At 39.9% G+C, this 26672-nt stretch overlaps 1 protein-coding gene across 12 annotated transcripts in view; it reads left to right on the top strand.

Moving 5' to 3' along the window:
* LOC127411912 (neogenin-like) overlaps positions 1 to 26672 on the top strand; it is a 251656-nt gene that overhangs the window by 147470 nt on the left and 77514 nt on the right. For all 12 annotated transcript variants that reach the window (XM_051647860.1, XM_051647870.1, XM_051647809.1 and 9 more), the window contains exons 4-6: positions 5012 to 5165; positions 21761 to 21897; positions 26169 to 26323. In XM_051647860.1, the coding sequence (XP_051503820.1) occupies positions 5012 to 5165; positions 21761 to 21897; positions 26169 to 26323 (446 nt within the window). The remainder of the gene's footprint in view (positions 1 to 5011; positions 5166 to 21760; positions 21898 to 26168; positions 26324 to 26672) is intronic.

Below are 26672 nucleotides of genomic sequence, written 5' to 3' on the forward strand. Positions count from 1 at the left end.
GTGTTGTGAAATATGTCTAAAAACAATTTATGTTTTTGCAATTTCGTTCGGTGGCGCTAGTGATGAAGAAATTGTATACTTCAGCTTTAACATTCACTTTCACATTCTCTTTTAAAGTCATTTTGTATTTTTGTCTTATTTTCTAGTAAAAATATCTACCGGTAAACATCATAAGTTTACGTAACATACGTAACATCATAAGTAATAAGATATTAAGTTAACAAAATTTTATGTGGTTTATGCTTAAAACAAGAACAAAACATATTTTTGTTATATTGTAATATATTATATTTTATATAAAAAATAAACTATAATATATAAATATAACTATAAAAAAAAGTGTTTGTTTTTTTTACCCCATTGGCAAATAGCTTTTCCTTGTTTTAAGCATAAATGTTGCTACATTTTGTTAGACTTCTCTGAAAACAAGACAAAATATCTTGCTTCTCAAGTAAATTAATCTTGTTTTAAGAATGTTTAGATATTTTTTATAGAAAAAACAAGGCAGTGCACCACCAGTCAAATGTTTGGACACACCTACTCACTCTGCTTTTCCTGAACTTTTCCTAAATACCAAATAGACTACCTTAAACCAGCTAAGACTGGAAAACCACCTTTTTTTCAACATGGAAAGCATACAAAAAGCTCTGATGAGGAATAAGCTGGTTATAAGTTCCTTTGCATTACTGACAGCAAAATGCAAGACCTCAGTGCTCTTGTGATTTTTCATGAGCTATCCCATTGAAACACAAACAGTCACAAAGAGAGAGAGATTTAAAGAAGGTCTCCTAGAGCAGCACGGCCACATGTGGTGTTATTAAAGAGAACAATATGATTCATGCTGAAGCTAAAGAGCACTGAGCTCCTTAGTGCCTGATATCCAGCATACAGATGTATTTTGCGAGTTAGGCTTGAGCACGGAGTGAGATATAAGAGAACATAAATTAAGCCTGAAGCATTGTCTCCTGCTGAGGTTATCACACTTAACATGGATCAGAAGGCATTCGGTTTTGCAAAACAATGCCGTAATATACAAAGACAGAAATGAATTTTTTTTTTTTTATTCAACTCTTTCTGAATTTCTTTACTTCCTCCCTGAGGTAAATAAACACTGTTTACAGTGAGTGTTACAAATTATGTGCAGAGACAACAGAGTGCAACAGGGCTTTTTCCAACTGTCTTGGTTTCGGAAGTGTTTTTCTCTGTCATTTTTTCCATATGGATTTCATAAAATCATTCATAAAATGTTCAAAACCATGAACCAAACCAACCAGCCCTGAGGTGAATCACAACGTTACAAATTTTAAAATGAAGCAACAAAGTATTTGAAAATCTTTAAAAGTCTTCAAAGGAATATTCCAGGTGCAATACAAGTTAAGCTCAATCAGCTGCATGTGTGGCATAATATTGATTACCACAAAAATTAATGTCTCTTCCCTCCTTTAAAAAAAGCGATAATCAAAATTACAATGAAGCGAATGGGGCCAATTTTTGGAGGCACTTGCATAAATTCTTCTTTTAAAACGTGTATTATTTAAGCTGTAAAGATGTTTAAATTATTGTTTTTACAGTCGTTAGGTTTTAGGGTTTACGGAGTTACATAGTCATGGCAAGAAGTTGTAAAAATTGGCTAAAACTTTACACAGAAAAGGTTAGTGAGTGATTTTTTTCACACTAAAATCATGTTAACACACATATTGTTTTCGTCTTGTGGCTATAATTTTAAAACAGTGAGTGTTTTAGCATCAACCGATTGGCCCCATTCACTTAAATTTTTTTCTCCCCAATTTGGAATTCTCAATTCCCAATGCACTCTAAATCCTCATGGTGGCGTAGTGACTCGCCTCAATCCGGGTTGTGCCTTGCGCCCCGCATCCCCGCCTTCTTCGACCTGGGAGGAGACAGGAGAAAAATAAAAATAGGCGAGGGAGCGACATGGAGCAACAGCGAGAGAGAGAGAGGAGAGAGAGAAAAAGAAACTCACTCACTGGTTCTCTGATGCGCTGTCGCGTGGTCCTCGATCACTCCTCCACCCTCTCAGGCTGACGACAGCCGTTCCTCGGGACGCTTCTCCGCCCCTGGCAGCGGCCCTACTGCTCCAGGCGGTCGGGGAGTCGATTCCCTCCTCCCCTCGTGGACGGTGGTCTTCCCTCGACCCCTCCGCGTTTCGGTTGGACGGCAGGGCACTCCTCCGCCCCAGGGCAGTGGCTCTATCGCTCCAGGCAGTCGGGGAGTCGATTCCCTCCTCCCCTCGTGGATGGCGGTCTTCCCACGACCCCTCCGCGTTTCTATTGGACGGCAGGGCACTCCTTCGCCCCTGGCAGCGGCTCCATCGCTCCAGGTGGTCGGGGAGTCCAGTCCCTCCTCGGCTCGCGGACGGCGGCTGTTCCCTGCGTCCGGGCGGTTGGGCTACTCCGTCCCCTGGCAGATGGCTGCGGCGCTCCCTGGGTGGACGGCAGTGTCGAGGACTCTACGACGGGCATCCTTCCTCCCTCCCGGATTTCAGTACCAATGTAAAGGGGTTACAAGGGAAAGGAGGCGAGAACCGGCTTGACCATATAAATAAAGTTTAATGATAAACTTAAACAAAAACACACAAACATAAACACATACAGGGCAGCTGCCTGTAGTTCTCTCTCTCTCTCTCTCTCGAACTGCCATCTCCGGTCGCCTTTATCCCTAGCTCACCTCATCAGGCTGATTGGGGTCCGGGCGTGCGTCATTCTGGCCCCGCCCTCCTCCGCGCTACAGTTATTAAGTTTTTTTGCACCAAAACAGTCATAATTTAGTAATATATGATCATTTTCCACCCTGTCTCTAGCCCTCTGTCTGAAGTGCTTGGTTTTGGCCTAAGTGCCTCCTTAAAACTTCAGTTTAAAGCCCACTGTTATGATTGGCTAACATCGTGCAGCCCCTCAAATACAGCCTTACTTGAAACTCAATTGGAAGAGAATGAACAAGCTCCACAACATTATAAAGCTACATTTCAGGGTTTACACAACGCACATCCAACACATTGCATCCGAATATAATGGAGTTCTTAACAAAAGTTCAGGAGGAGCATGTTCATTTAATCCAACCAGTCAGCAACAGAGTAAGCATATATAAGCCGCGGCTTACCTTCGTTCTGTGACTGTTCTTCCGGCATCCCTCCTCCACCCCAACTCCACCTTCATTTCTAGTTACCTCTAAATCAGACAAAGGAGTCCAATGGGGTACTTCGTGTTCGGGTCGAGTCTCAAGCTCGAGCCCTCCGTCATGGACAGCAAGCCAAAAATGTTTACCTTCTCTTCCATTCAAAGATTACATGAACATGTGAACTCGTGAATTAAACTGTTCATCTCTAGCACATCAGCATCATAAACTATCAAACAGTCATGACATTTGAAGTATTCATGAATGAAACTGTTTACTTACTGTTTTGTGATCGGGTTCATTTGTTTTTAACTGCCTGTTACAACCCCCTCCGGTGGTCATGCTCATATAGGGGGAAGGAGGAGGTGTAACTTATGCTTGTTGGGTATGAGACAGACGAAGTAGTGGTGGAAGTTCTGATTTACAACCAGAAAGAATATGTGAGTGTGTAAAAGGTCTTTCAAAAACACTATGGAAGTCTCTTCAAAACAGCTAAGAGTGCCAATTTCAGATTTTACTTCGCAAGAGATCAAACAGCTCTCCTCCAAGCACCAGCCCACTGAATTCACAACAGAAAATAAAAGAAACAAAACTTCCCAAAATAACAAAGGCAGGAGCCTTCTATTCCTCTTTTTTCTTAAATACAAATTACCCAGTCCCCAAGAAAACAAAAACATCTCTTTTCCCCACTTTGTCAAAGTCTCTCTTTTTTTCTCTCTTTTCATTATTTTTCTCTTTTTACACACACTCATTTATTTTCACCATCACTTTATAATCATAAGATTTCAGTCAAACTAATACAAATTATTTTCGTCAACACTCAAACTCTCCTCCTTTTCCCTTCCATGGAAATCCACAAACTGAGGGTTTATATAGGCCTCCTAGTAACCTCCAACACCTGCGAGTACTAATTAACCCAGCCCACTCAGTTCAGCTCAATAGTGGGTTCTACACATTCTGACCATACCAGAAGAGGGAGCAATAGAGAGATTTAAAAAAAAAAACCAATTACACACTGCCAGCCCAGGCAGGGATGTAAAACTCCCCCATCCTTCAATAAAAAGGCAAAGCTCGAATTGTATTATGACTGGTTCACAAGCAATCCACGCTGATATGAGCCGAAAATAACTTGCACACATAGTCCAAAGCACGGTGAAAACATGTAGGAGCACTGAGGTGCACACCGTCGGAAACACACTGAAACGGTCAAAGACGTCCATCTAGTGCATGTTCACAAACCCCAACAATTAAAAGTAGTGCAGATGTGCGAAAGAACGCGTCCATGATGAGTCGTTGCCCAAAACAGCAAGAGGCAGAGCAGCTTAATGAAAGAGAATTAATTCTCTTCTTCAGAGTTGTAACTTGACACCACATGTCAAAAAGTGGCAAGATACATGACAGCAGTCAAAGACATCTGTGTAGTGCATGCTTATATACAAAAATAATTCAAAATAGTCCAGATGGGTCCCCTTTGGTGTTCAGGAATAGTTAGCCAAACTAGGGCTGTCAGTCCTGCACTCTCGAACTGAGCGCCAGTGGGCAGGGCCAAGGGTGCGATGACGCATGTTGTGGGATGTGTAAATACAAATGAGCAATGTCTCGTGACGTCACGAACACACAGATTTCAAAATGAGATGTTTCAGCAGGGTGGTAACTATAAATGCTCTTTTTAGGCAGAGGTGGAAGTTTTGAGAGAAATTTCTAAATATCAAAGAAAATGTGATTCTCCATTTCATGACCCCTTTAATGTTAATCGGTCAAAACTGGTCACTCTTTCACTCCGTCAAAAGTGGCCATTTCTCATTATACATCTTCTGAAGTGAAGGATAGAGGTGGCCATTAACTAATTGTGCATTCACTTCTTTCTTTTGTACAGAAACAGGTGAGGAAAGGAGCCTGGAGTTCCTGCTGGAGCCTCAGTCTGTGTCTAAAGTCGTGGGAGAGAACGTGCTTCTCCCCTGTGTGGTGACTGGATATTCCACAGATGGATACGTCCGATGGATGCACAAAGACCAGCTCATTGAGGAGAGGTAAGATCAACAGTGTACAGCGGCAGAGTATGTGAGTGAATTGGAATAACAGCAATGTCCCCTCCCCACACAAAGCATTCCAGAATTACTCCGCTCCAATTCCTCTCCAGGTTTTCTGTTACACTCCTCACTGTCAATGGTTAAAGAAACTCAACTCTGAGTTCACTTCATAAATTCTACTCTGATTCTACTTGCACCACTCACCAGAGAGAGAGTGGATGGATACTGTGCTATTAATAGCAGATCCAGATGTCTGCGCCCTCAATCAGACAGCCATTATCAAGTGGTTGGCAGTAACAGGGCATTGAGTCCTCCGTTTCTTGCCAGTGTGATGAACATGAGCTTTGAGTCCTGCTGTGGCAGCAGTGTCACTTTTAGAGATTAGCCTGTGTGTGTGTGTGTGTGTGTGTGTGTGTGTGTGTGTGTGTGTGTGTGTGTGTGTGTGTGTGTGTGTGTGTGTGTGTTTGTCTGCTGATAAACTGGCACACAGCCCCGTCCCAGCTGCCCGGGTAAATAATTAGAGTGACGGTGCCTGCCCTTAGAGGTGCAAATGCCAGTCAAGACTGCAAGCGTCTAACCACACAGACAGTCTCTCACGCCTCTCTCCAGTGTAACACTGCGAGGATGTTCACAGATTAGGCCTTGTCTTGATGCTTCATTCTCATTAGCTGCTTCGTGACCAAAGGGTGTGTGAGACCAAGAGATTGTCATCACCTGATGTTCTGTCTCACTAATAAGAAAGTGTCAAAAATGTACCAAACTGTCTGCATAGCAATTATTTGATCTGTGATTATTGCGCACTTCAAATACCAATCACTTTTTAGTGTTAAAATTGTAATTTTAAGCAAACATAGAAATGCCATGAATGCCACATTTTTGTGCCTCATTTTCCATTGTTATTGCATTATGCGTGCACTCCAAATGAACTCTGGCTATCTTACTGACCCACACTGCAGACCACATGAAGATAAACTCCTTCTGAAGTGCTCTGATGTGCACGTCGTCTGCTGGTGGTTCGCGCCAAACTCCCGCAAAAATAATTATAAGCAAGGATTTTTATAGTAATTTTTATTGGTTTCACTTTTTTTTTCACTTCCTGAAGCTTCACTAATGTTTTTACTGACTTCCTTTGGCTAAACTTACCACATATACACCGATCAGCCACAACATTATAACCACCTGCCTAATATTGTGTAGGACCTCCTCATGCTGCCAAAACAGCGGCAACCCTGATATTCTTCTCACCACAATTGTACAGAGTGGTTATCTGAGTTACCATAGACTTTGTCAGTTCAAACCAGTCTGGCCATTCTCTGTTGACCTCTCTCATCAACAGGGCGTTTCCATCTGCAGAACTGCCGCTCACTGGATGTTTTTAGTTTTTGGTACCATTCTCAGTAAATTCTAGAGACTGTTGTGTGTGAAAATTCCAGGAGATCAACAGTTACTGAAATACTCAAACCGGCCCATCTGGCACCAACAATCATGCCACGGTCCAAATCACTGAGATCACATTTTTCCCCATTCTGATGGTTGATGTGAACATTAACTGAAGCTCCTGACCCGTATCTGCATGATTTTATGTGATTAGACAATCAACAGTCTATAGAATTTACTCCAAATGATGCCAAAAACAAAAAACATCCAGTGAGTGGCAGTTCTGTGGATGGAAATGCCTTGTTGATGAGAGAGGTCAACAGAGAATGTCCAGACTGGTTTGAACTAACAAAGTCTACGGAAACTTCAATAACCACTCTGTACAACTGTGGTTTGAAGAATTGTGGTTGGCGCTGTTTTGGCAGCAGAATGGGGACCAACACAATATTAGAAAGGTGGTTTTAATGGTGTGGCTGATTGGTGTAAATTTCCAGGATGTACGCACTCGACTCGACTGCTCATCCTAGCACAAAGCTTACTCATTTCGCACAACGCGTGTCCCGGGCATAATAAACACGGTACCAGATTTACTATATGGAGAATAGAGACTTCACCCACAAGCTGCTGTATCTCTTTGCATTGTCCAAAAATGCTCTCTCACTATCATCTGAACCAGTGTCAAAAGCGAAAACGCACAAGAGAGAACGAGCATGTGCACGATAGTGACTGAACAACAGCCATTGACAATAATAGTTTTGATATTTGAACCCTTTGGGCCTGCGAGAAAAAGAAATCTAAATTTTAATAACTACAGTCTTGACCAACACAAAATAGGTATCGTTTTAAAGTTTAGAAGCTCTACTTTACAGTGCATGTAGGCATTATGACCACAACTGAACAAGTGCTTTGAAATTTGCAGACGAGTTAGAAGTGTTCTGTTTTGATAATTTATTAAACATTTTGCACTGTACATAATATTGCAATCTGTAAAAACATCAAACTCATCAAATAGCCATTGGATCATATGTTGTTTGGAAAGCTCTCAAAGAGTAGAATACAAAATGTTTTTTGTTTTTTTTACTCACTGACAAAAATATAGCAAGTAACAGCGAAGTATATGTCTTTGACATGCATGTTTCATGTGAACGGGTGTTGCTCATATGCTGGGTTTTTGCTTATAACTTTACAAAAAACAAACAGAACATAAACTATCACATACCATTACTTAGAGGAGGTGATAATCTTTAAAATGAGCCCATACAAAAAGTAATCGGTGCATAGATCATTAGATAACCCACATGAAGCACAATGTGCACACAGCATCTGGCTATCTGGCAACAAACAGGTTAGCTTTCCTGGATCAGATGAAGTCATCGGAAATGCTGTAGCATCATGGAACGCTAAACCAATCAGATTGGGTTCGGATTGCTCCAACCAGTGGTGATAGTCCTCCATATTTGGGCAGAGAGTCATGTGATCAATCACTCTAATTACATATGGCCACTAGGAGATGGCGCCAAGTACTCATTCCCTGCGTTCCAAACGGGATAAATCCACCTCCGAAGGGCACTTTGAAGGGGGAACGATTATGGCCGTCATGTTGAAGGGACGTTCCAAACCGAAGGGCTCATAACTAGCTGCTTCGATGGGCACTTTGAAACGGGCATTTCCGTAGGTTTCAACAGATGTACACTCTGCTGCCAAGCGGACCGGAACCGGAGCATATGTCACAAATATGGAGGTTTGCCTAATGTAATTTAGTGTAAATTAAACCAGCTGCAACTGTGATCTGTTTCTATGAACAAAAACATGTGACATCCCTTCATCTCCATAGTCTATAAAAGTTTTTAATTATTATAATGAACTTTTTAAAATGACTTTAAACCCCTGGCTTTTTGTTTGAAGCTTGTGTTATTTTAATGTAAATTCACTGGATCAGTTATTCTAAAGGAGTTTAAATAAAATAATAATACAAAGTGTCATTTTATTTATTTAATAAATGCACTGTACATTTAAAATAACTAAAACACAAATTTTTAAACATGAAGCTTACATTTTTCATAAAGTCATAAAGATTTAAATAATTCTGTAAGCAGTTAGTGATGCAAAATCATGTGTAAATATTTCTGATTAGATGCAGGTGATGTGCATTAGCATCAGCCTTTGTGTGACGGCAGCGGCTCCTTTGGCTTGGAAAGATGATGCTGAAGTGCATTCCGAATTACTGATATTTTTTAGCCCTACACCCTTCAACCCTCTGAAGCTCTCACTCTGGAGGGTAAACCCTCTGAAGTGATTAGGGCATAGGGATGTACCCTTCGGAATGGAACGCACCCATTGATGACAACTGTTTTCTACGATTAAATGTCAGGAATTGTGAAAAACTGAGTTTAAATGTGTTTGGCTAAGATCTATCTATCATTCTATCTATCTATCTATCTGTCTGTCTGTCTGCCTGCTTGCCTGCTTGCCTGCCTGCCTGTCTGTCTGTCTCTCTGTCTATCTGCTGTATCTGTCTGTCATTTGATCTACCTTCTGTCTATCTATTTGTCTGTCTGTTGTTTTATCTGACTTCTGTTTATCTGTCTGTCTGTCTCTGTTTCTGTCTGTCTGTCTATTTAGCTATCTAGGTATCTGTCTGCCTTTGTCAGTCTGTCTATCTATCAATTCAATGCAGATCAAAATGACTTTATTGGCATGATTGTAAATAATACAATATTCTATCTATCTATCTCACCGTCTGTCTGTCTATCTATCTTTTGGTGTATATGTCTATCGGTTGTAACAGGTGACATTTGGTACTCCTTTAAGGGCACTACGCTCTTTATGGACTATGCACATTGCATGTCTGCAGGCACAATAATTTATTTACATTTCTGTTTCTCATGTGTGTTGTTTTATTTGATTATAGTAACACTGTTGACTGTGGAGTGATTGCTATCTATGACCTATTTTTGAGACTGATGGTGGTTTGCAAATAAACCACCACCTGTGGAATGGCAGCCACATTGTGAGTCTGCTTTTACTCTGCTGCAAATAATTGGATGAGCTATCCCCATTAAAAAATTGTGTTACATGGTCTATCTATGTCAACTTCTTACACGTACACTACAAAAATAATCATCTAGTACCTGTAGAATGACAATAAATAGCTTAGTTGAAGTAGAGCTAGTCAGTCAGATTGGAGCTTGTCTTTTTGAGAATTTTTTACTGTTAGTGTGTTTAAGTTCAATTGGTTGGCAGAAGTTTGACTTCAATGCTGCTGTATACAGAGCATGCAGCTTTCTGTGTAGCAGGGTTTATTTAGCCACATGTGAGGCAGCTGTTTTTTGTCACTAGAGCATATGAACTTTGTGGCTGCCTCTCCATTTCTGCCTCTTTTTCTGTCTATATTACTTTTTACTCTTCTAACGCAGCCCAAGGCCCCAAAACCCCTCTAAAACCAAAAATCAGACCAGCCATACTAGGCTTGGAGACCACCTAAGACCAGCAAACCAGCTTAGACTGGTTTAAGCTGTTTTTCAGCAGTAAATTCTCTCTGTGTCTCATCTCTTTGGGAATGACTGTGGCCTTTTCATGCACTCAACAGCTAATGACATAACCAGGACTAAATGTAGCGTCATTTGGCAGTACATTCAAACCTCTAACGAGTGCACATTACGCAGGTTGTGGCTTTGGGCTATATAGTTATGTGCTAATCAAAATATTGGTTTGCCATTGAAAGCACTAACAAAACAAATAAAGAAAAGTATGAAGACAGTCCATATCTAAGCCCAGCTAAGAAAAACAAGCATTCAGTCTTATTGTAAAGATGAAGCTATTTAATTTTTTTCTAAGTATGTGGCGCAGTCACGATGCAGCCCTATTCAGAGAGGATTATTCAGTCACAGAAGAGGATATTTCAAACACACCTGCACATCACAGTGCTTATTTTCATTTGCTTTACAAAGCATCCAGTGTACATTTGGTGCTCAAAATGCACAATGAATAGTCCAATGAGTAGTTCGCATTTCAAAAGTGTTAATGGTGTTTTGTTTATGAGGAGGGCAGCAGTTTAGTTCCTTAGTAAGTAGCCTGCTGGAAAAAACAGGTCATACAAGCTTAAAGTGATAGTTCATCCAAAAATGAATATTCTGTCATCATATACTCACCCTCATGTTTTTCCAAACCTGTATGTCTTTTTTTTCTGTGCAACACATGAGAAGAAATTTTGAAGAATGTTGAGATGCTGATCTTCCCCATGCAATGAAAGTGAATGGTGACTGAGTTTGTCAGTCACTAACATTCATCTATTTTTGTGTTTCACAGGAGAAAGAAAGTTTGCTTTGGAATGACATGAGGGTGAGTAAATGATGACATAAAAAAAAATGGGTGAACTATCCCTTTAACTCTGCTGAAATGGCAGCTTAGACAAGTTTTTTTGTTGCTGGTCCAAGGTGGTCTACCAGTCCTAACCAGCTTGACCAAGATGGTTTACCAGGTCGACCTTCAGCCCTATCTGCTGGAAGTCCAGCTGATCACCCATTTAGACCAGCTTGGTCCAGCTAATGACCATAAGTGACCATCTTGAGCCTACTACCCCAGCTTAAACCAGCCTAAGATGGTTTGCTGGTCTTGCTGGCCACCAAGCTGGTGTGGCTGGTCTAGGTTAACTGTCTTGTAAGGGTTTGGTGTACTTCTGAGCCGATCAGGTTGGAAGGCCGGGCGACCAAATACCAGTTTAAAGGGATAGTTCACCCAAAAATGAAAATTCTCACATCATTTACTTATCCTCATGGCACCCCAGATGTGTATGACTTTCTTCTGCTGAACACAAGTGAAGATGTTTAGAAAAATATCTCCGCTCTGTAGGTCCCATACAATTTGAGTGAATGGTGGCCAGGATTTATAGGCCCAAAAAGCATATAAAGGCAGCATAAAAATAGTCCATTGGTGATAATTAACTCTAGTGGTTTAGTCCATGTCTTCAGAAACAATATTATAGGTGTGGGTGATACACAGATCAATATTTAAGTCCTTTTTTAACTCTAAATCTCCATTTTCACTTTCACATTCTTCTTTTGTTTCTGATGATTCACTTTCTTTGTGCATATCACCACCTACTGGGCTGGGAGGAGAATTTATAGTAAAAAATGACTTAAATATTTATTTATTTTTTCACCCACACCTATCATATCACTTCTGAAGATAAGGATTTAACCAGTGGAGTCATGTGGATTACTTTTATGCTGCCTTTATGTGCTTTTTGGACCTTCAAAGTTCTGGCCACAATCCACTTGCATTGTATGGAGCTACAGAGATTAAATATTCTTCAAAAAATCTTTGTTTGTGTTCAGCAGAAGAAAGAACGTCATACACATCTGGGAAGACATGAGGGTGAGTAAATGATGAGAAAATTGTCATATTTGGGTGAATTATCCCTTTAAACCACCTAAAACCAGCAAACCATCTTAGGTTTATTTAAGCTATTTTTTTAGCGGGGTACAAACCATGTAAAACCAGCTACCATTTGAAGCTCTAAGATTGCTTCTTTAGCTCAACCGTTAGTTAATGGCACTACCAATGGCAAGGTCATGGGTTCAAGTTCCAAGAAACATAAATACTAACAAATTTACAGTATACCTTGAATGCACTGTAAGTAACTTTGGATAAAAGTGTCAACCAAATGCATACTTTTAATTTAAGAAGGTTGGTTTTAAATGATTTCCCAGCAGTGTATCACACAACTCTTGCTGGTGGCATCAGATGTAGTGTGTCACTACCCTAATTCGTGTCTTGGCACAGCATTAGTTACGTCTCTGTTTGGAGTCACAGCCATAGAACTGAACAGTTAAGGGTGGAGAGCCTGCCAGAATCTTCTGAGCTGTTGACAAGGCAGCCTTTCATCTGCCTCTGCAGTATCTTATGGCAGCATCAATCACTGGCTGGCTGCTCTCAGGCAGGTTGGGTCAGCGCCACCGGTAGTTTGGTGTTAGATTTCTGTTGATGGATGCCAGTAGTTTGGCCTTAGAGTTGCACACTGGATATACATCACAACATATGCAGCGTGAGCTGTTAGGCCTAACCTGCCTGCAGTCAGAAGCTTGTGCACAATAATTCTGGGTTATTTGAGGCAACTCCACACATAGCCTGAACAATTACTGCTCCCTAAACACTCCTAATGCACAGCCGGCCCTGAATGAGATATAACACATGTCCACATTACACGAATTTTTCAGGGAATTGCATTGAGATTGACGTTCATTCTTCATCAATAGTGAGCTTTTTGAAGTAGTTGCACAACTTGAGAGGTGCATGAATGACTTTGTGAATTTGTGAACTAATTAAAAGCTCTTTCTGGGGAATTGTCAGACTATCGTGTAATGCATTTTAATGAATGCACACTCACCTGCCTCTGAGACTCAGTGGTGCAACATGTGGCCCAGAAAAATATGGATAAATTCTAATCAAGAGGACCTGCTCGGCTGCATGATGGGAGAATACAGATTAATATTTATTTGTTTGTTTGTTGCTGTTGAAATATTCCCATCTGTAAACTAGTTTATTTCAATACATTTTTATTGAGTTTCAGACCAATTGCATTTTAGTTAGCCAAAACAATTATATATCAGTATATTGGGATTCTTTTTCCCACAGTATTGCATTGATATGCTGCAGAAAATATACACTGATGAGCCAAAACATTGTGACTGAACACAGGTGAAGTGAATAATGTTAATCATCTCCTAACAAGACCACATGTCAAGGTCTGGGTAGAACAATTGGTTCTCGTAGTCTGTGTTCAATGCAGGAGAAATAAGCAGGAGTAAAGACCTGAGCGACTTTGACAAGGGCCAAATTGTTATGGCCAGATGGGTCAGAGCATCTCTGAAACGGCAAGGCTTGTGGTGTGCTCCCGGTCAGCAGTGGTGAGTACCAACCGAAGTGGTCCGAGGAGGGACAAACCACAAACCGGCGACAGGGTGTTGGGCGCCCAAGGCTCATCGATGAGTGAGGGCAACGAAAGGCTATCCCATCTGGTCCGATCCCGAGCCGCAGACCAGTCAACGTGCCCATGATGACCCCTGTCCACCATCGAAAGCACCTACAATGGGCACGCAAGTTTGTAGCAGTGGAAGGAGGTCGTCTTTTCCGATGAGTCCCATTTTCTCGTGGACAGCCAAGTACGTATCCGCCATTTACCTGGGGAAGTGATGGTGCCAGGATGCACTGTGGGAAGATGACTAGCTGGTGGCAGCAGTGTGATTCTCTGGGCAATGTTCTGCTGGGAAACCCTGGGTCTGGCCATTTATGTGGATGTCAATTTGACACGTGCCACCTACCTAAACATCATTGCAGGTACACCCCTTCATGGCAGTGATAATCCCTGATGGCAGTGGCCTCTTTCAGCAGGATAATGCGCCCTGACACATTGTTCGGGAATGGTTTGTGGAACATGATGAAGAGTTCAAGGTGTTGCCCCTGGCCTCCAAATTCCCCAGATCTCAATCCTATTGAGCATCTGTGGGATGTGCTGGACCAACAAGTCCGATCTACGGCAGCTCCACCTCGCAATTTACAGGACTTGAAGGAGCTGCTGCTAATGTCTTGGTGCCAGATCCCACAGGACACCATCAGGGGTCTTATAGAGTCCATGCCTTAGCGGGTCGGCACTGTTTTGACCAACAGCATAAAAAGAAGACGGTTTTTGCATTAGTACAATTGGGTCAAGTGCTCCCGAAAGAGATGCGTCTTTAGACATTTCTTCTTTTTTTTTTTTTACCCAATTTGGAATGCCCAATTCCCAGTGCGCTTTTTAAGTCCTCGTGGTCGTGTAGTGATTCGCCTCGATCCGGGTGGCGGAGGATGAATCCCAGTTGCCTCCACATCTGAGACCATCAACCCGTACATCTTATCACATGGCTTGTTGAGCGCATTGCCACGGAGACATAGCGCATGTGGAGGCTTCACGCCACCCAAAGCAGCATCCGCGCTCAACTCACCACGTGCCCCACCGAGAACGAACCACATTATAGCGACCACGAGGAGGTTACCCCATGTGACTCTTCCCTCCCTAGCAACCGGGCCAATTTGGTTGCTTAGGAGACCTGGCTGGAGTCACTCAGCAAACTAGCGAACTCCAGGGGTGGTAGCCAGCGTCTTTTACCACTGAGCTACCCAGGCCCCCCGTCTTTAGACATTTCTTGAAGATGGCTAGAGAATTAGCTGCTCGGGTGGGGTTTTGATGGTCATTCCTCCAGCGAGGAATAGATGAAGTGAAGGTCCGGGAAATTGATTTTGTGCCTCTGTGAGATGGTACCTTGAGACAACACTCACCCATTGATCTTAAGCTTCTGGAGGACACATAGATTTGTAGTAGCAAGTGTAGATAGCGGGGTGCGGAGCCAATAGATGTTCTGAAGACAAGCATCAATGCCTTGAATTTGATGCAACATATCATTGGCAACTAGTGCAGTGTGATGAAAAGAGGTGTGACTGCGCTCTCTTGGTCTCGTTAAAGACCAATCGTGCTACTGCGTTCTGAATCAGTTGCAGAGGTTTGATTGTACATGAAGGATGTCCTGCCAGAATAGCATTATATTAGTCCAGTCTAGATATAACAAGAGCCTGGACAAGGAGTTGTGTAGCATGCTCAGATAGGAAGGGTCTGATCTTCTGAATGTTATGTAGTGCAAATCTGCATGAGTTGTTCTTGAAATGTAGTCTGTGAAGTTCAACTGATCGTCAAACATAATCCAAAGTTTTCTGACTGTGCTGGATGGTGTAATTGTTGATGAGTCTAGTTGAATGGAAAAGACATCATGAACTGCTTAAAAATATTTAAAAAATATATCTAAACATCCTTAAAAAAAGATAAATTCATCTGATAAGTAAAACTCAAATATATATGCGGAGGCGTAAATGTAGCGAAATCAATGCATTTTCTAACAAAAACATATTAGTGTGGATGTGGCCTTAGATGTGCTGTCAGTTATTTTTAAATTTATTTATCAGATCGATCTTATTTTTAATTCCCCCATCTGGTGGGATGCTGACTACCACCCCTGGAGTCACAAGTTCAAATCCAGGGTGTGCTGAGTGACTCCAGCCAGGTCTCCTAAGCAACCAAATTGGCCCGGTTGCTAGGGAGGGTAGAGTCACATGGGGTACCCTCCTTGTGGTCACGATTAGTGGTTCTCGCTCTCAATGTGGGGCACGTGGTAAGTTGTGCGTGAATTGCGGAGAGTAGCATGAACCTCCAAATGCTGGGAGTCTCCGTGGTGTCATGCACAATGAGCCACGTGATAAGATGTGCGGATTGACTGTCTCAGAAGCGGAAGCAACTGAAACTTATCCTCCGCCACCCGGACTGAGGTGAGTAACCGCACCACTACAAGGACCTACTAAGTAGTGGGAAATGGGCATTCCAGTTTGGGGAGAAAGGGGAGAAAATTTTTTTTTGCCGCATATCCACACTAGAACGGCATTTTCCACCACCGAAAACGGAGCACTTTGAAAACGCTTTCCATTAATGCAAACTATGGAAAACATTGATGTTAGGAAATGAGCGAAAACTGATTAGTATGGATGTGGATTTGGTCTTTCATATTTAATTGAGTAATCAAGTCAAACACAACATTTTGTTAGTAAGACTTTGTAGAAAGTGTCGGCAATCCAGCACTTCCCTCGCACTAATGTTAATAATGTCCCATGACTAGAGATACATACCGAGATCACAAGACAGCTACGGCTGAGTGGCACTGATGTGTGGAACTTTACCACTAATACTCTCAAAAGAGAATGAATGATCACTTCAGAGCCCATTAAAGACAAACCTGAAGACTTGAGCACGTCTCTCTGGAAAAGCAGTGGGCCTGTGGGTTTCATTGCGTGCGCTTCAGCCCAAGAGGACAAAGACCCCCTTCATGAGATCTGCTGATTTTGGAGGCTGTTGTGTGGTGGTTTGTACATATATAGATATTTTGACACTGACATTGACGTAGGGAATAGCGACTAGCTCTGCTTAATGTGTGCGAAAGTCTTTAAAGTACCCATGAAATCAGAGTTTGGTGGCTTTTTGTCCATTTCTATTAGCTTTGAGGTCATTTACATGCTTGTGTACTCCTAAAAGTTGACAAATTCACTTTTAGCAGATACACACATTTAATTTTTATAGACATTCATGTCTCCGAGACATTGAGCCTTGGTGCTCATGCGGATGAAGCGAGTTTAAGTTTGGTTCACAAGTTTTGGCAAAATGGCCAAAAAAAAACAAAAAAAAGATCACAAAGGAATAGTTCACCCAAAAATTAAAATGTTTTCATCATTTACTCACCCTCATGCCATCTCAGATGTGTATGACTTTCAAACAAAGATTTTTAGAAAAATATCTCAGCTCCGTAGGTCTATATAATGCAGATGAATGGTGGCCAAAACTTTTAAGTTAAATAAAGCACATAAAGGTGGCATAAAAGTAATCCATATGACTCCAGTGGTTTAATCCATGGTTGTTTCTCATAGTGCGTTCTTTTGTGTTCTTATGTTCTTGTGGACTCGTTTGATGTCATTATCCATTGCCGAAGTTTGATTTCCAATACTCGAGAATGCAAGTACAGAGAATGCAAAAAATGACCTGGATGTGTTCTTGATAAGGCCGAATATCAAGGAGTGCATGACTTGTGGGCAAGAACCCAGTACTACGGTGGCAGACGAAGCACATTTGTTGTTGTGTTTTACCTCATAAGTTTCCTGCTATAAGCTCACGAAAGTCTGACGGCTCGTGAAGGTCATTATTCTCCGTCAACGTTTGTTGTTTTGTTGGCCATCATTTTAATGTAGTAATATATTAAACACATGAAGGAAACAATTGTTCAAATACTTTATTCTTTTAACGTGTCATTTGTCCCGCAAAACCTCATTGGTGTGATGATGATAATGCTGTCACTGATGTGATAATGCCAGTAGTTCTCTCACTGGCTTTAAATGTATTTTGACAGTTAATTGCACAACAGGAAGATCGCAGCAGATCTCAGTTGTCGCAAAGATGCATTATACGTCCTCCTGTCCTTTCGAGTTTGTTCTTTCAAGGTAGCCTGGCAAGACCAGTCTCCATGAGTCCTTTCTTTGCATTTTTAGAATTGAGAAACACCCCGTGTCAGACCAAAATATAACTCCTTTTTCACTGTACATCTTGCCATTGCAGTCTCTTGGCACGATCATGATTACAAGCTGGTTGATTACACGTTCTTGTGTTTGATGCATGCGCAGAGCATTAATAGCACTAGGAAATCGCCAAGGAGACTGCTGATGTCAAGATTTATATTGAAAAAGGAGTTACATTTTGGTCTGTTCTCACCCAAAACTGAGATCACTTCAGAAGACATGGATTAAACCACTAGAATCTTATGGATTACTTTTATGCTGCCTTTATGTGCTTTTTGAAGCTTCAAAATTTTGGTCACCATTCACTTGCATTGTGTGGACCGACAGAATGGAGATATTCTTCTAAAAATCTTCCTTTGTGTTCTGCATAATAAAGAAGGTCATATACATCTGGGATGGCATGAAGGTAGATAAATGATGAAAGAATGATGAGTTTTTCCTTTAAGAGCACACATTCGTTCTTTTCAAAACAAACAATTTTGAACGCAGCAGGTGTTTCAGGTTACTGCACAGCTTACACTTACAGACAGGCAGAGAAATAAAAATAAGGAATTTGTCCATGTGAGAATGCTGCTATTAATGTGCTGCTGTTTAAAGCCAATTGATGGCTAGCAGATCAGGTTGGGCGGAGACTCTGATATCTCTGGATCCCTCTGTTCTCAGGGCCAGAGGCCAGCCAGCTCCTCTCCCTCTCTCTGTAGCCACTCACTTCTCCTCTGTAAGCTATTGATTCCTCACCCAGTCCGTCAAGCTTCACCAGCTATTTTCTACATTGAAAATCCACCCAACCCCCAAACTGAAGGTTGAGAAAAATAAAGCATAGAAAAACAAGAATTGTTCTGGGTCCATGAAACAGTTTACAGTTCAGTTTTCAGATCATACCAATCCAAATACAAAAAGAGAGAAACGGTTTGAAACGTACTTTATTTTATTTATTTATTTTTTTTCCAGTTACTGTATGAATTGATAATTGACCTTTCTTCAATTTTACTTTTTCTAAATTGTAACTTCAGAAATATTTTTTTATTAAATGGCTTGTCACGAATTTTCTATTTTTATTTATTTTATTTTATACCATTAGCATGGAGGTGTGGGTTGGGGAACGGACTGCTTTTTTGGAAATTATTGGTGTGCGGGCAATAGCGAGAGAGCGGACAAACCTTTTGTGCGACCCACAGAGCGCCAAGCACGTTTCTACACTTTAATTGGTTTACGCAAGTATAAAAGTTTTGGGTTATTAATATTTTCTTATGCATTAATGCCTTTATTCTGTGCTTAGGCCTACTTGCAGTTTACCAGGTTATTTTCTCCTTGTACGATATTTATTCCTAATTGGAAGAAAACTACCTCATGGTGGCTGGCTGAGTGCCAGCTGCTTTTGAACAGCTCTGATTTTTGCCCCTCGTTCATTTTCTCTCCAAAGAATTACATTAATCTATTCTTATAGATCTATTCATGATCCAATTAATTCCAGATAGGTAAAACGAGTTGCGAACACCGTTTAATGTTGACTTTAACGCGATAACACACTTAAAAGCTGTGCTCTCTCTTTTAGCGCTGTTCTGAGGAAGCATTACCTTTTCTAGGTGACATTATTAGGTGCATTAATGCTTTTTTATGGAATTTACTTGCCATACGGCGGTCGAATTACTAGTTGGCAGAAAATAACCACTCTTACTGGCTGGTCAGTCCAGGCAGCCTCTATTGCATTGGATAGCCCTGAATTTTAAGCTTATCATTCCAAAAAAAAATTACATTAAGTTATTCTTGTAGAATTGTCTTAATAAGGAATTTTCTTGCGATTCATTTTCTGAATTCTGAGCCCTTCACTAGGCCAGCCTCTATCAACCTCTATTATCGACAGTTTTCTTCCAATAAGAAATGAGTATCATACAAGAAGAAACAGACTTGGTAAATTGCAAGTAAGCTCCATATACAGTACATAAAGGCACTTTACAGATTAATAACCCTAAATTTAATAGGAAATGAGTAGCAATTGAGGAGAGATCACCATAGTTTATTGTGAGTATGCTTTGTAAAAATCGAAGTGGCAGGTAGGTTGACACTTAGGCAAGCAGTGGTTGCTTCTGCCAGCCAGCGAGAGATCAAACCCCTATCATCCACTCAACTGTGCGGCGAGAACGATGCATAGCCGAACCTTTTATATTTGCACGATGCACTTAAAGTGTAGAGCTGTGCTTGATGCTCTGTGGGTCGTGCGAATAGTTTGTCCACTTATTCGCTATTGCCCGCATGCCTGTAATTACCCCTCCACGTGCACGCCTGTCTTGGTTTGCTGACCCCTGGGCTAGCCTTTTAACTAGTCATCAATGTGCATGTAGTAATAAGCAGTCCGTTTCCCAACCCACACCCCCATACTAATGGTATAGCCAACAGCGCAAATTGCAAGACACAAAAATGGAAAAACAGAAGATTGGTGATGGAAGTCATTTATTCAAAAAATAATTTCTGTAGTCACCATTTAGAAAAAGTAAAACTGAAAAGGAGAGAAAAAGTCAATTATCCATTCATGTAGTAACTGGAAAAATGAATAATACAAATTTCAAACAGTTTTTCTATTTTTGCATTTGGCTTGGTATGGTCTGAAAACTGGACTGTGAAGCATTACAAGGACACTTCTGCAGACACAGAAATAATTTTCTAAATTTTTACACACATTGTAGTATTTACCGCATGCATCAATCTCATCCATTCAACCCTGGTAAAAAGGTTATAGTAAGAAAAGCAATTAAACAAATGTTTTTTCTTTATTTGTTTGGAAATATAAGTTTAATATTGCTACAAACATTGTTGGGTATATTACTTTTGAAATGTAATCTGGTACTGATTACAAATTACACACCATTGTAATCAGTAATGGAATATTTTAAATGACACTTTTTGGTCATTTTATCTGATTACTTTTGGAATATTTATTGCATGTTTTGATAAATTTCATTTTAAGTGTGTTAAGTACCAGTTTTCACTCCTTTCATTAAACATACGGGGGTTTTTTTAACATAATTTTAATTTTAAACGTAATTTTTTACTTTCAAATGTTTTTGTCAGTCCTTTAAATTATTTTAATTGAGGTGAAAGCTACAACCCTGTTATCCATTTTTTTTATTATTATTATTTGTTTTTGTTTTTTTGTTTTTGTTATTTTTAATGTAATTATTTATTTAATTTATTATATACATTTTGATTTTATAAATTTTATACATTTTGATTAATAATCACACAGGGTTTTAGTCTATTAATTTTTATTTACTTATTTATATATTTTTGTATTAGGTAACAGGGTTGAAAAAATTGCAAATCTCATATACAATAAATAGAACGGGTCATTTAGTAATTCATTTTACATCTTGGTGTGAACAAACAACATTTTTAAAGGTTAAGCACCTTTCCTTTTTTACATAATTAAAATTTGAAACTAAATTTGTTTAATTTTTTTTTCAGTCCCTGAAATTATCTTAATTCTTATTTTATTTTTTATTTTATTTTATTTAATTGTTTATTTTATTTATTATATACATTTTGATTATATACATTTTATACATTTTGATTAATAATCACATGGGTTTTAGACTATTATTATTATTTTTTATTTTGTATTTTTTGGTAACGGTGTTGAAAAAATTGCAGATGTCAAATAGAACGGGTCATTTAGTATTTAAAAATTTTTTTGTTGAAAAAGAGTATTAATTTGACTATTAAGAGTTTAAAGCACTATTTTGTACCCATAAGTACCCTCATCAAGAGTGCCTTGTATTCAAAGCAACCTACAATACACTTATTACAGGGACAATCCCTCTGGAGCAGAGTTAGGTAAAAATGTCAAGGGCACCATGCTGACAGTTCCATGGTTTGCCCCTGGTGGGGATTGAACCAGAGACCTTTTGTTTATCAACTCTGACCTTTAACCGCTACACCACATGACCACACTTTTGATGCTACCTTTGCAAGAATTGCTGGTATCGGATTAGTGTTGAGCTTTTGGTTTGTGAGCTAAGTATACATTTGACTTCCTGCAGGGAGTATATTGACAGTGTCTTTGTCTCCTCTCTTCACAGTAAGGGCCGTTTTGAGGTGCTCGGTGGGGGGAGTCTGCAGATCTTCAATCTGACTGAGGAAGATGCTGGCATGTACAGCTGCCTGGCAGACAACATCAACTCATCCATTGAAGCCCAGGCTGAACTCACGCTGAAAGGTAAGATTAAACCTCACTGCTGAAGGACTTCAAGTCAACATGAATTCAAAATTGACTCTATTTACTTTCATAATACACATTCATGGTCTTATTGTGCATGATTCACAATATGACTCGCATTCAGGTATGGCTCCATTATGGTATGAAACGCCCACTTTTCATGATCCAATTAATTCCAGATAGCTATAATGAGTTGCGAACACCGTTTAATGTTGACTTTAAAGCGATGACACACTTAAAAGCTGTGCTCTCTCTTTTAGCGATTTTCGGAGGAAGCATTATATTTTCTAGGTGACATTATGTTCAGTAATTCAATTTCAAGCTCTAAACATGCTTAAAACATGCTTAAAGCAGCATGTATGGTATTCTCTGTACTTGCCAGAGCTGTAGCATTCATGTGGACTAACACAAAAGCAAAACATTGAGAGCATGTGATGAGATTGTGTGATGATGAAGGTGATGTGAGGTGCTCAGAGAGGTGTGAAATCACAGAGAATACAATAGAACCTAGACTAGAGATTTCATGCAGATAAATGGTGAGTAATGAGCTTTGGCTATCTGTCCATGTCCTGGGAATTGATCTTACAGTGTGACCAGTGAATGAAAGAAACTGAGGGGCCACCAGCCCCTCTTATTCAGGGTTTAGTCTTGAAAAATGTGTTAAAACAATTGTGTAAAAATTAAGTTCTGAGTTCTTCAAAAAAAAAATGTTCTGCGTTCAGAACAAGTTAAGCTCAATCGACAGCATTTGTGGCATAAGTTGATTACCACAAAAGATTATTTAGACTCGTCCCTTGTTTATTTAAAAACAAGCAAAAATAGCGGTTCTAGTAAGGCACTTACAATGGAAGTGAATGGGGCCAGTCCGCAAACGTTAAAATACTCACTTTTTCAAATGTATTGACACAAGACGTAAACATTATGGGCCCTATTTTAAGAGCACAAGTGATAAACGCAATGCAATACATTAAATCATAAGCATAAAGTCAATGGGCATGGCCAAGAAGTTTTGGTATTTTCGTGCCAGCAAGCGCTAAGTCTAGGCGCAAGTGGGTTTGGCGAAATCACGCGTGCAAGGCGCTAATCGGGTTCTTCGGAGGTTCTTCTCTGCCACCGTCTCCATCCCATTATACAGTCCATTCCCTGTCCAGCACCAGCGATATAAACAAAGACAGCACATTCATAAGTACTTGTTAGTGTAAATGGACTGTATACAACACAAATCTCATTATTTTTTGTTTCAACAGCAATGCTCAGGGACATAATTTGATGTTCTGTGCTTTCAGAATTTGGACATTAACCTTATTACCACCTGCTGGTGAAATCACCAAACAGCAAATCAGGAACAGAATTTGGACTTAAGAGAGTTAAGAGGTGGTATTGAAACATCTTGGCGCAACGACCAAATTCTTAGGAAAATAACAAATTGCGCTTTGCGCTACTTCATTTACATACAATACATTTACACTTATTCATTTGGCAGGCACTTTTATCCAAAGCGACTTACAAAAGAGGAATAATACATCACAAGCGATTCATCTTAAGGAGACAGCGGTATGAAAAGTGCTGCATTACAAAGTTTCACTTGCATCAAAATAGTATATCCAATACAGATTAGAGTGCAACAAGAATGCATGGTTAAGTGCTCATGGAAAAGATGTGTTTTTAGCTGTTTTGTGAAGACAGAGAATGAGTGTGCTTCACCCACAGTTTGCACGCCTATACCCACAGTAGCGCAAAAATTACCCATGGCCACTTGAGCTTTGCGGCGGCACGAAAATCACACTTAGAATTAGCGCTCTCACGAAAATTAGATAAGACGCATGGTTGTAGTGCATTGCGCGGCACTTTGCGCACTCACGAAAATAGAGCCTTATATGTGTAAACATTATTTTTGTGTTATAAAATTAGGGATTTACCAGATTATAGGGTTTACTGACGTTCATGAGAACAAAGTTTCATTATATGTGCATGAACAGGCCAGATAACAAACGTCACTGAATGGAGCCCAACAGCAAGTCAACACAGTGGAAAGAATTCAACATTTCTGGGAGTACATTAGGAAAAGCACATACATAAACTATAAACTATACCCATTTATACACACCAATGTAAAATATTGACTGTCCCTCACATTCACACATATGCACTCGTACATTGGAGGAATCCCAGAGTTTTACATAAGAGGTAAACCCCACTATTGCAGCGCAGTTCCGCTGCAGGTCGCGATAGATAGAAACGAATACAGCAACAACTCTGTAATATCTGGAAATAAAGCGAAGCAAAGGGGATTCAAAGAGTGAAGGCTTCCTCGGATACCATGTTTTTTATTTACACAAGCGTTGAGGGGAAATTACATTGCTGTGGAGAAAGCTGCTTACTGACCGAGCCGCATGTATACGGGAGTAAAGAGTACGCCGCTTATACAGTGCACGTAAACAAGAACGTTACTTTCTCACAATGCGCCACTTTCTGGTGTCCATGTAAACGTAGTCACTGTATGGAAAAGAGTAGCATGAGCATTCTGCTAAACTTTTCCTTTTGTGTTCCATGGAAGAAAGAAAATCATATAGGTTTGGAACAACATGAGGGTGAGTAAATGATGACAGAATTTTTAATTTTTTGGTGAACTGTTCCTGTAAGACGACCTATGACTCAGTGTGGTTGTATTTATCTCTGACAATGTCATGAAATTAAGACTTAGGACCTGAAGGTAGATACCCCAAAATTTGCAGCTAATGTAACATTTTTACATCTTATTCAATAGCCACCATCATAGAGTACAGTAGTACCCTGTGTGTGTGTCACCGATGTTATGTGTGTAGAATATTTTGTGTAATACTGCGATCGAGTGACTGAAGCATGAACCATCTGTCCTGTGTGGAGCTGGCATGACCAGGAACCCAGCCGTGTGTGACAAGTGTTTTTCAGCAGGTTGTGTGTGTGCAGGCTTCAGCAGACCACAGGAGGACATACTAACAGCCATTCATCACCTTAACTCTGTCAGTCTGGCCCTGGTGCAGCATGTTTGCATTTGTCAAATCCCACTTTATAAGCTTAATTTTAGTTTTTGGCTTAATTTCAGTTATAATCCAGTTATGTAAACACTTTGATTTTGGTTGGTTGTCGCCCAAGTATGTGAATGTTTTGCTCTACATTTATGAAAATTTGCAGAAGTATGTGATCATAAAACAGGCCTCTCTCTATTTTAATTCCACATTCTTTATTCAGTCTTTTGGCCCCTTGAAAATTTGCTCATTGTCCATAAGTTTGGATTATTGCATAGACACCTTTAAGAAATCAGGAATAGTAAGTACCGGTACGTACAAAGATAAAAGACTTGCAATTGCATAGTACATTATTAAACTTTTTTTTTTCATTTATTTGTAGTTATGCTCATTTTTCTTTTCCTTGCAATTTTTTCAATTTATCCCATTTCCAAGTTACCCCATAACATGGCCCATCTTACCCCTAACAATGAAGCAAGTGGCTCCAGTGGACTTACTTTAAGTCATAGAATTAGTTATATTTATATTTCAGCATATATTTCTATGTTGTGGTCCTGTGTACTGCAAGTTTCCAGTCTTAAATTAGATCGAACAAACAAAATTTGCACTTCACATACAATATATGTACTGGGTTAAAAGGAGTCTAAGCAACAACTATCTTGCTTTTCTTCAGTTTATCAAAAAATCTAAGTATTCTCCTGATCAAATCAGCATACTTATTTATGTACTTTGTGCCATCCAAGGCTATTAATCACATGGAAGTATTGTGTAATGTTTGCACATGGGGAGGCACATTACAGGCAAAATAATGATTTGATGATCGCCTAAATACCGGAGAGACCAATGAAGAATTTCTAAAATGATTCCTGTGCCCCTGATATTATGTATGCAGCAACTGAAGGTTGCAGTTGTGTGGTAGTGAATTGGGACCAGCAACAGTTCAAGTACACCCAGCCAACAGGCCTAAATCATGCTGCTCCACATGACCTTAACAGTGAGATGATCGATGTGCTGCTTATCTTTTCCCAGATCAAATAACCTCACTAACAGGACAACCTTTTCTGGCTTAGGAAGTGCATATTTAAAATACATCCTGGTATTTTTGGTGTTTTTGTTTGAGAAGGGTCGAAAGGAGAATTTATTTTTTTGCTGTTATAATAATGTAGTCTTCTGAAGTGATTGATGGCACTGAATTATACAGACATTTTAAGTTCTGCTTTATTTCTTAAAGATTTCTTCAGAGTTGTATGCTTCTCATTTCAGCTCCCCCACAGTTCCTGAAGAAACCTGCTGACGTCTACGCTCATGAAGGTACAGACATCATCTTTGAGTGTGAGGTCACTGGCTCGCCTGCTCCCACCATCAAATGGGTGAAGAATGGAGATGCCGTCATTCCAAGTGATTATTTCAAGATCATTGTAAGTTGTCAGCTACAGAGGGAGGGGTGGGGTCCGGGGACCAATGCTAAATGCAAATTATTCACATTTCATACACTGTAGTTTTTCAAAAGCTTTATGTACTTTCTGCCTAAAAATGAATAAGAAAGAATAAGAAATAGTAAAAAGAAATTAAAATGTAATTAATTATAACAAATACAAAGGGGAAAAAAAGTATAAATAAAGTAACATTTATTTATATAAAGATAATGAAGTGAAATTTAAAATGTCCAATGTGAAATACAGTTTGTGCCCTGGAACAAAACTGCACTTAAAAAAACAGGAAAAGGCAGGTTGTCTGGTTTACTAAATCATATTATTTGTGATCTAC

The sequence above is a fragment of the Myxocyprinus asiaticus genome, chromosome 2 (assembly GCF_019703515.2).
Source record: "Myxocyprinus asiaticus isolate MX2 ecotype Aquarium Trade chromosome 2, UBuf_Myxa_2, whole genome shotgun sequence".
Lineage (NCBI taxonomy): Eukaryota > Metazoa > Chordata > Actinopteri > Cypriniformes > Catostomidae > Myxocyprinus > Myxocyprinus asiaticus.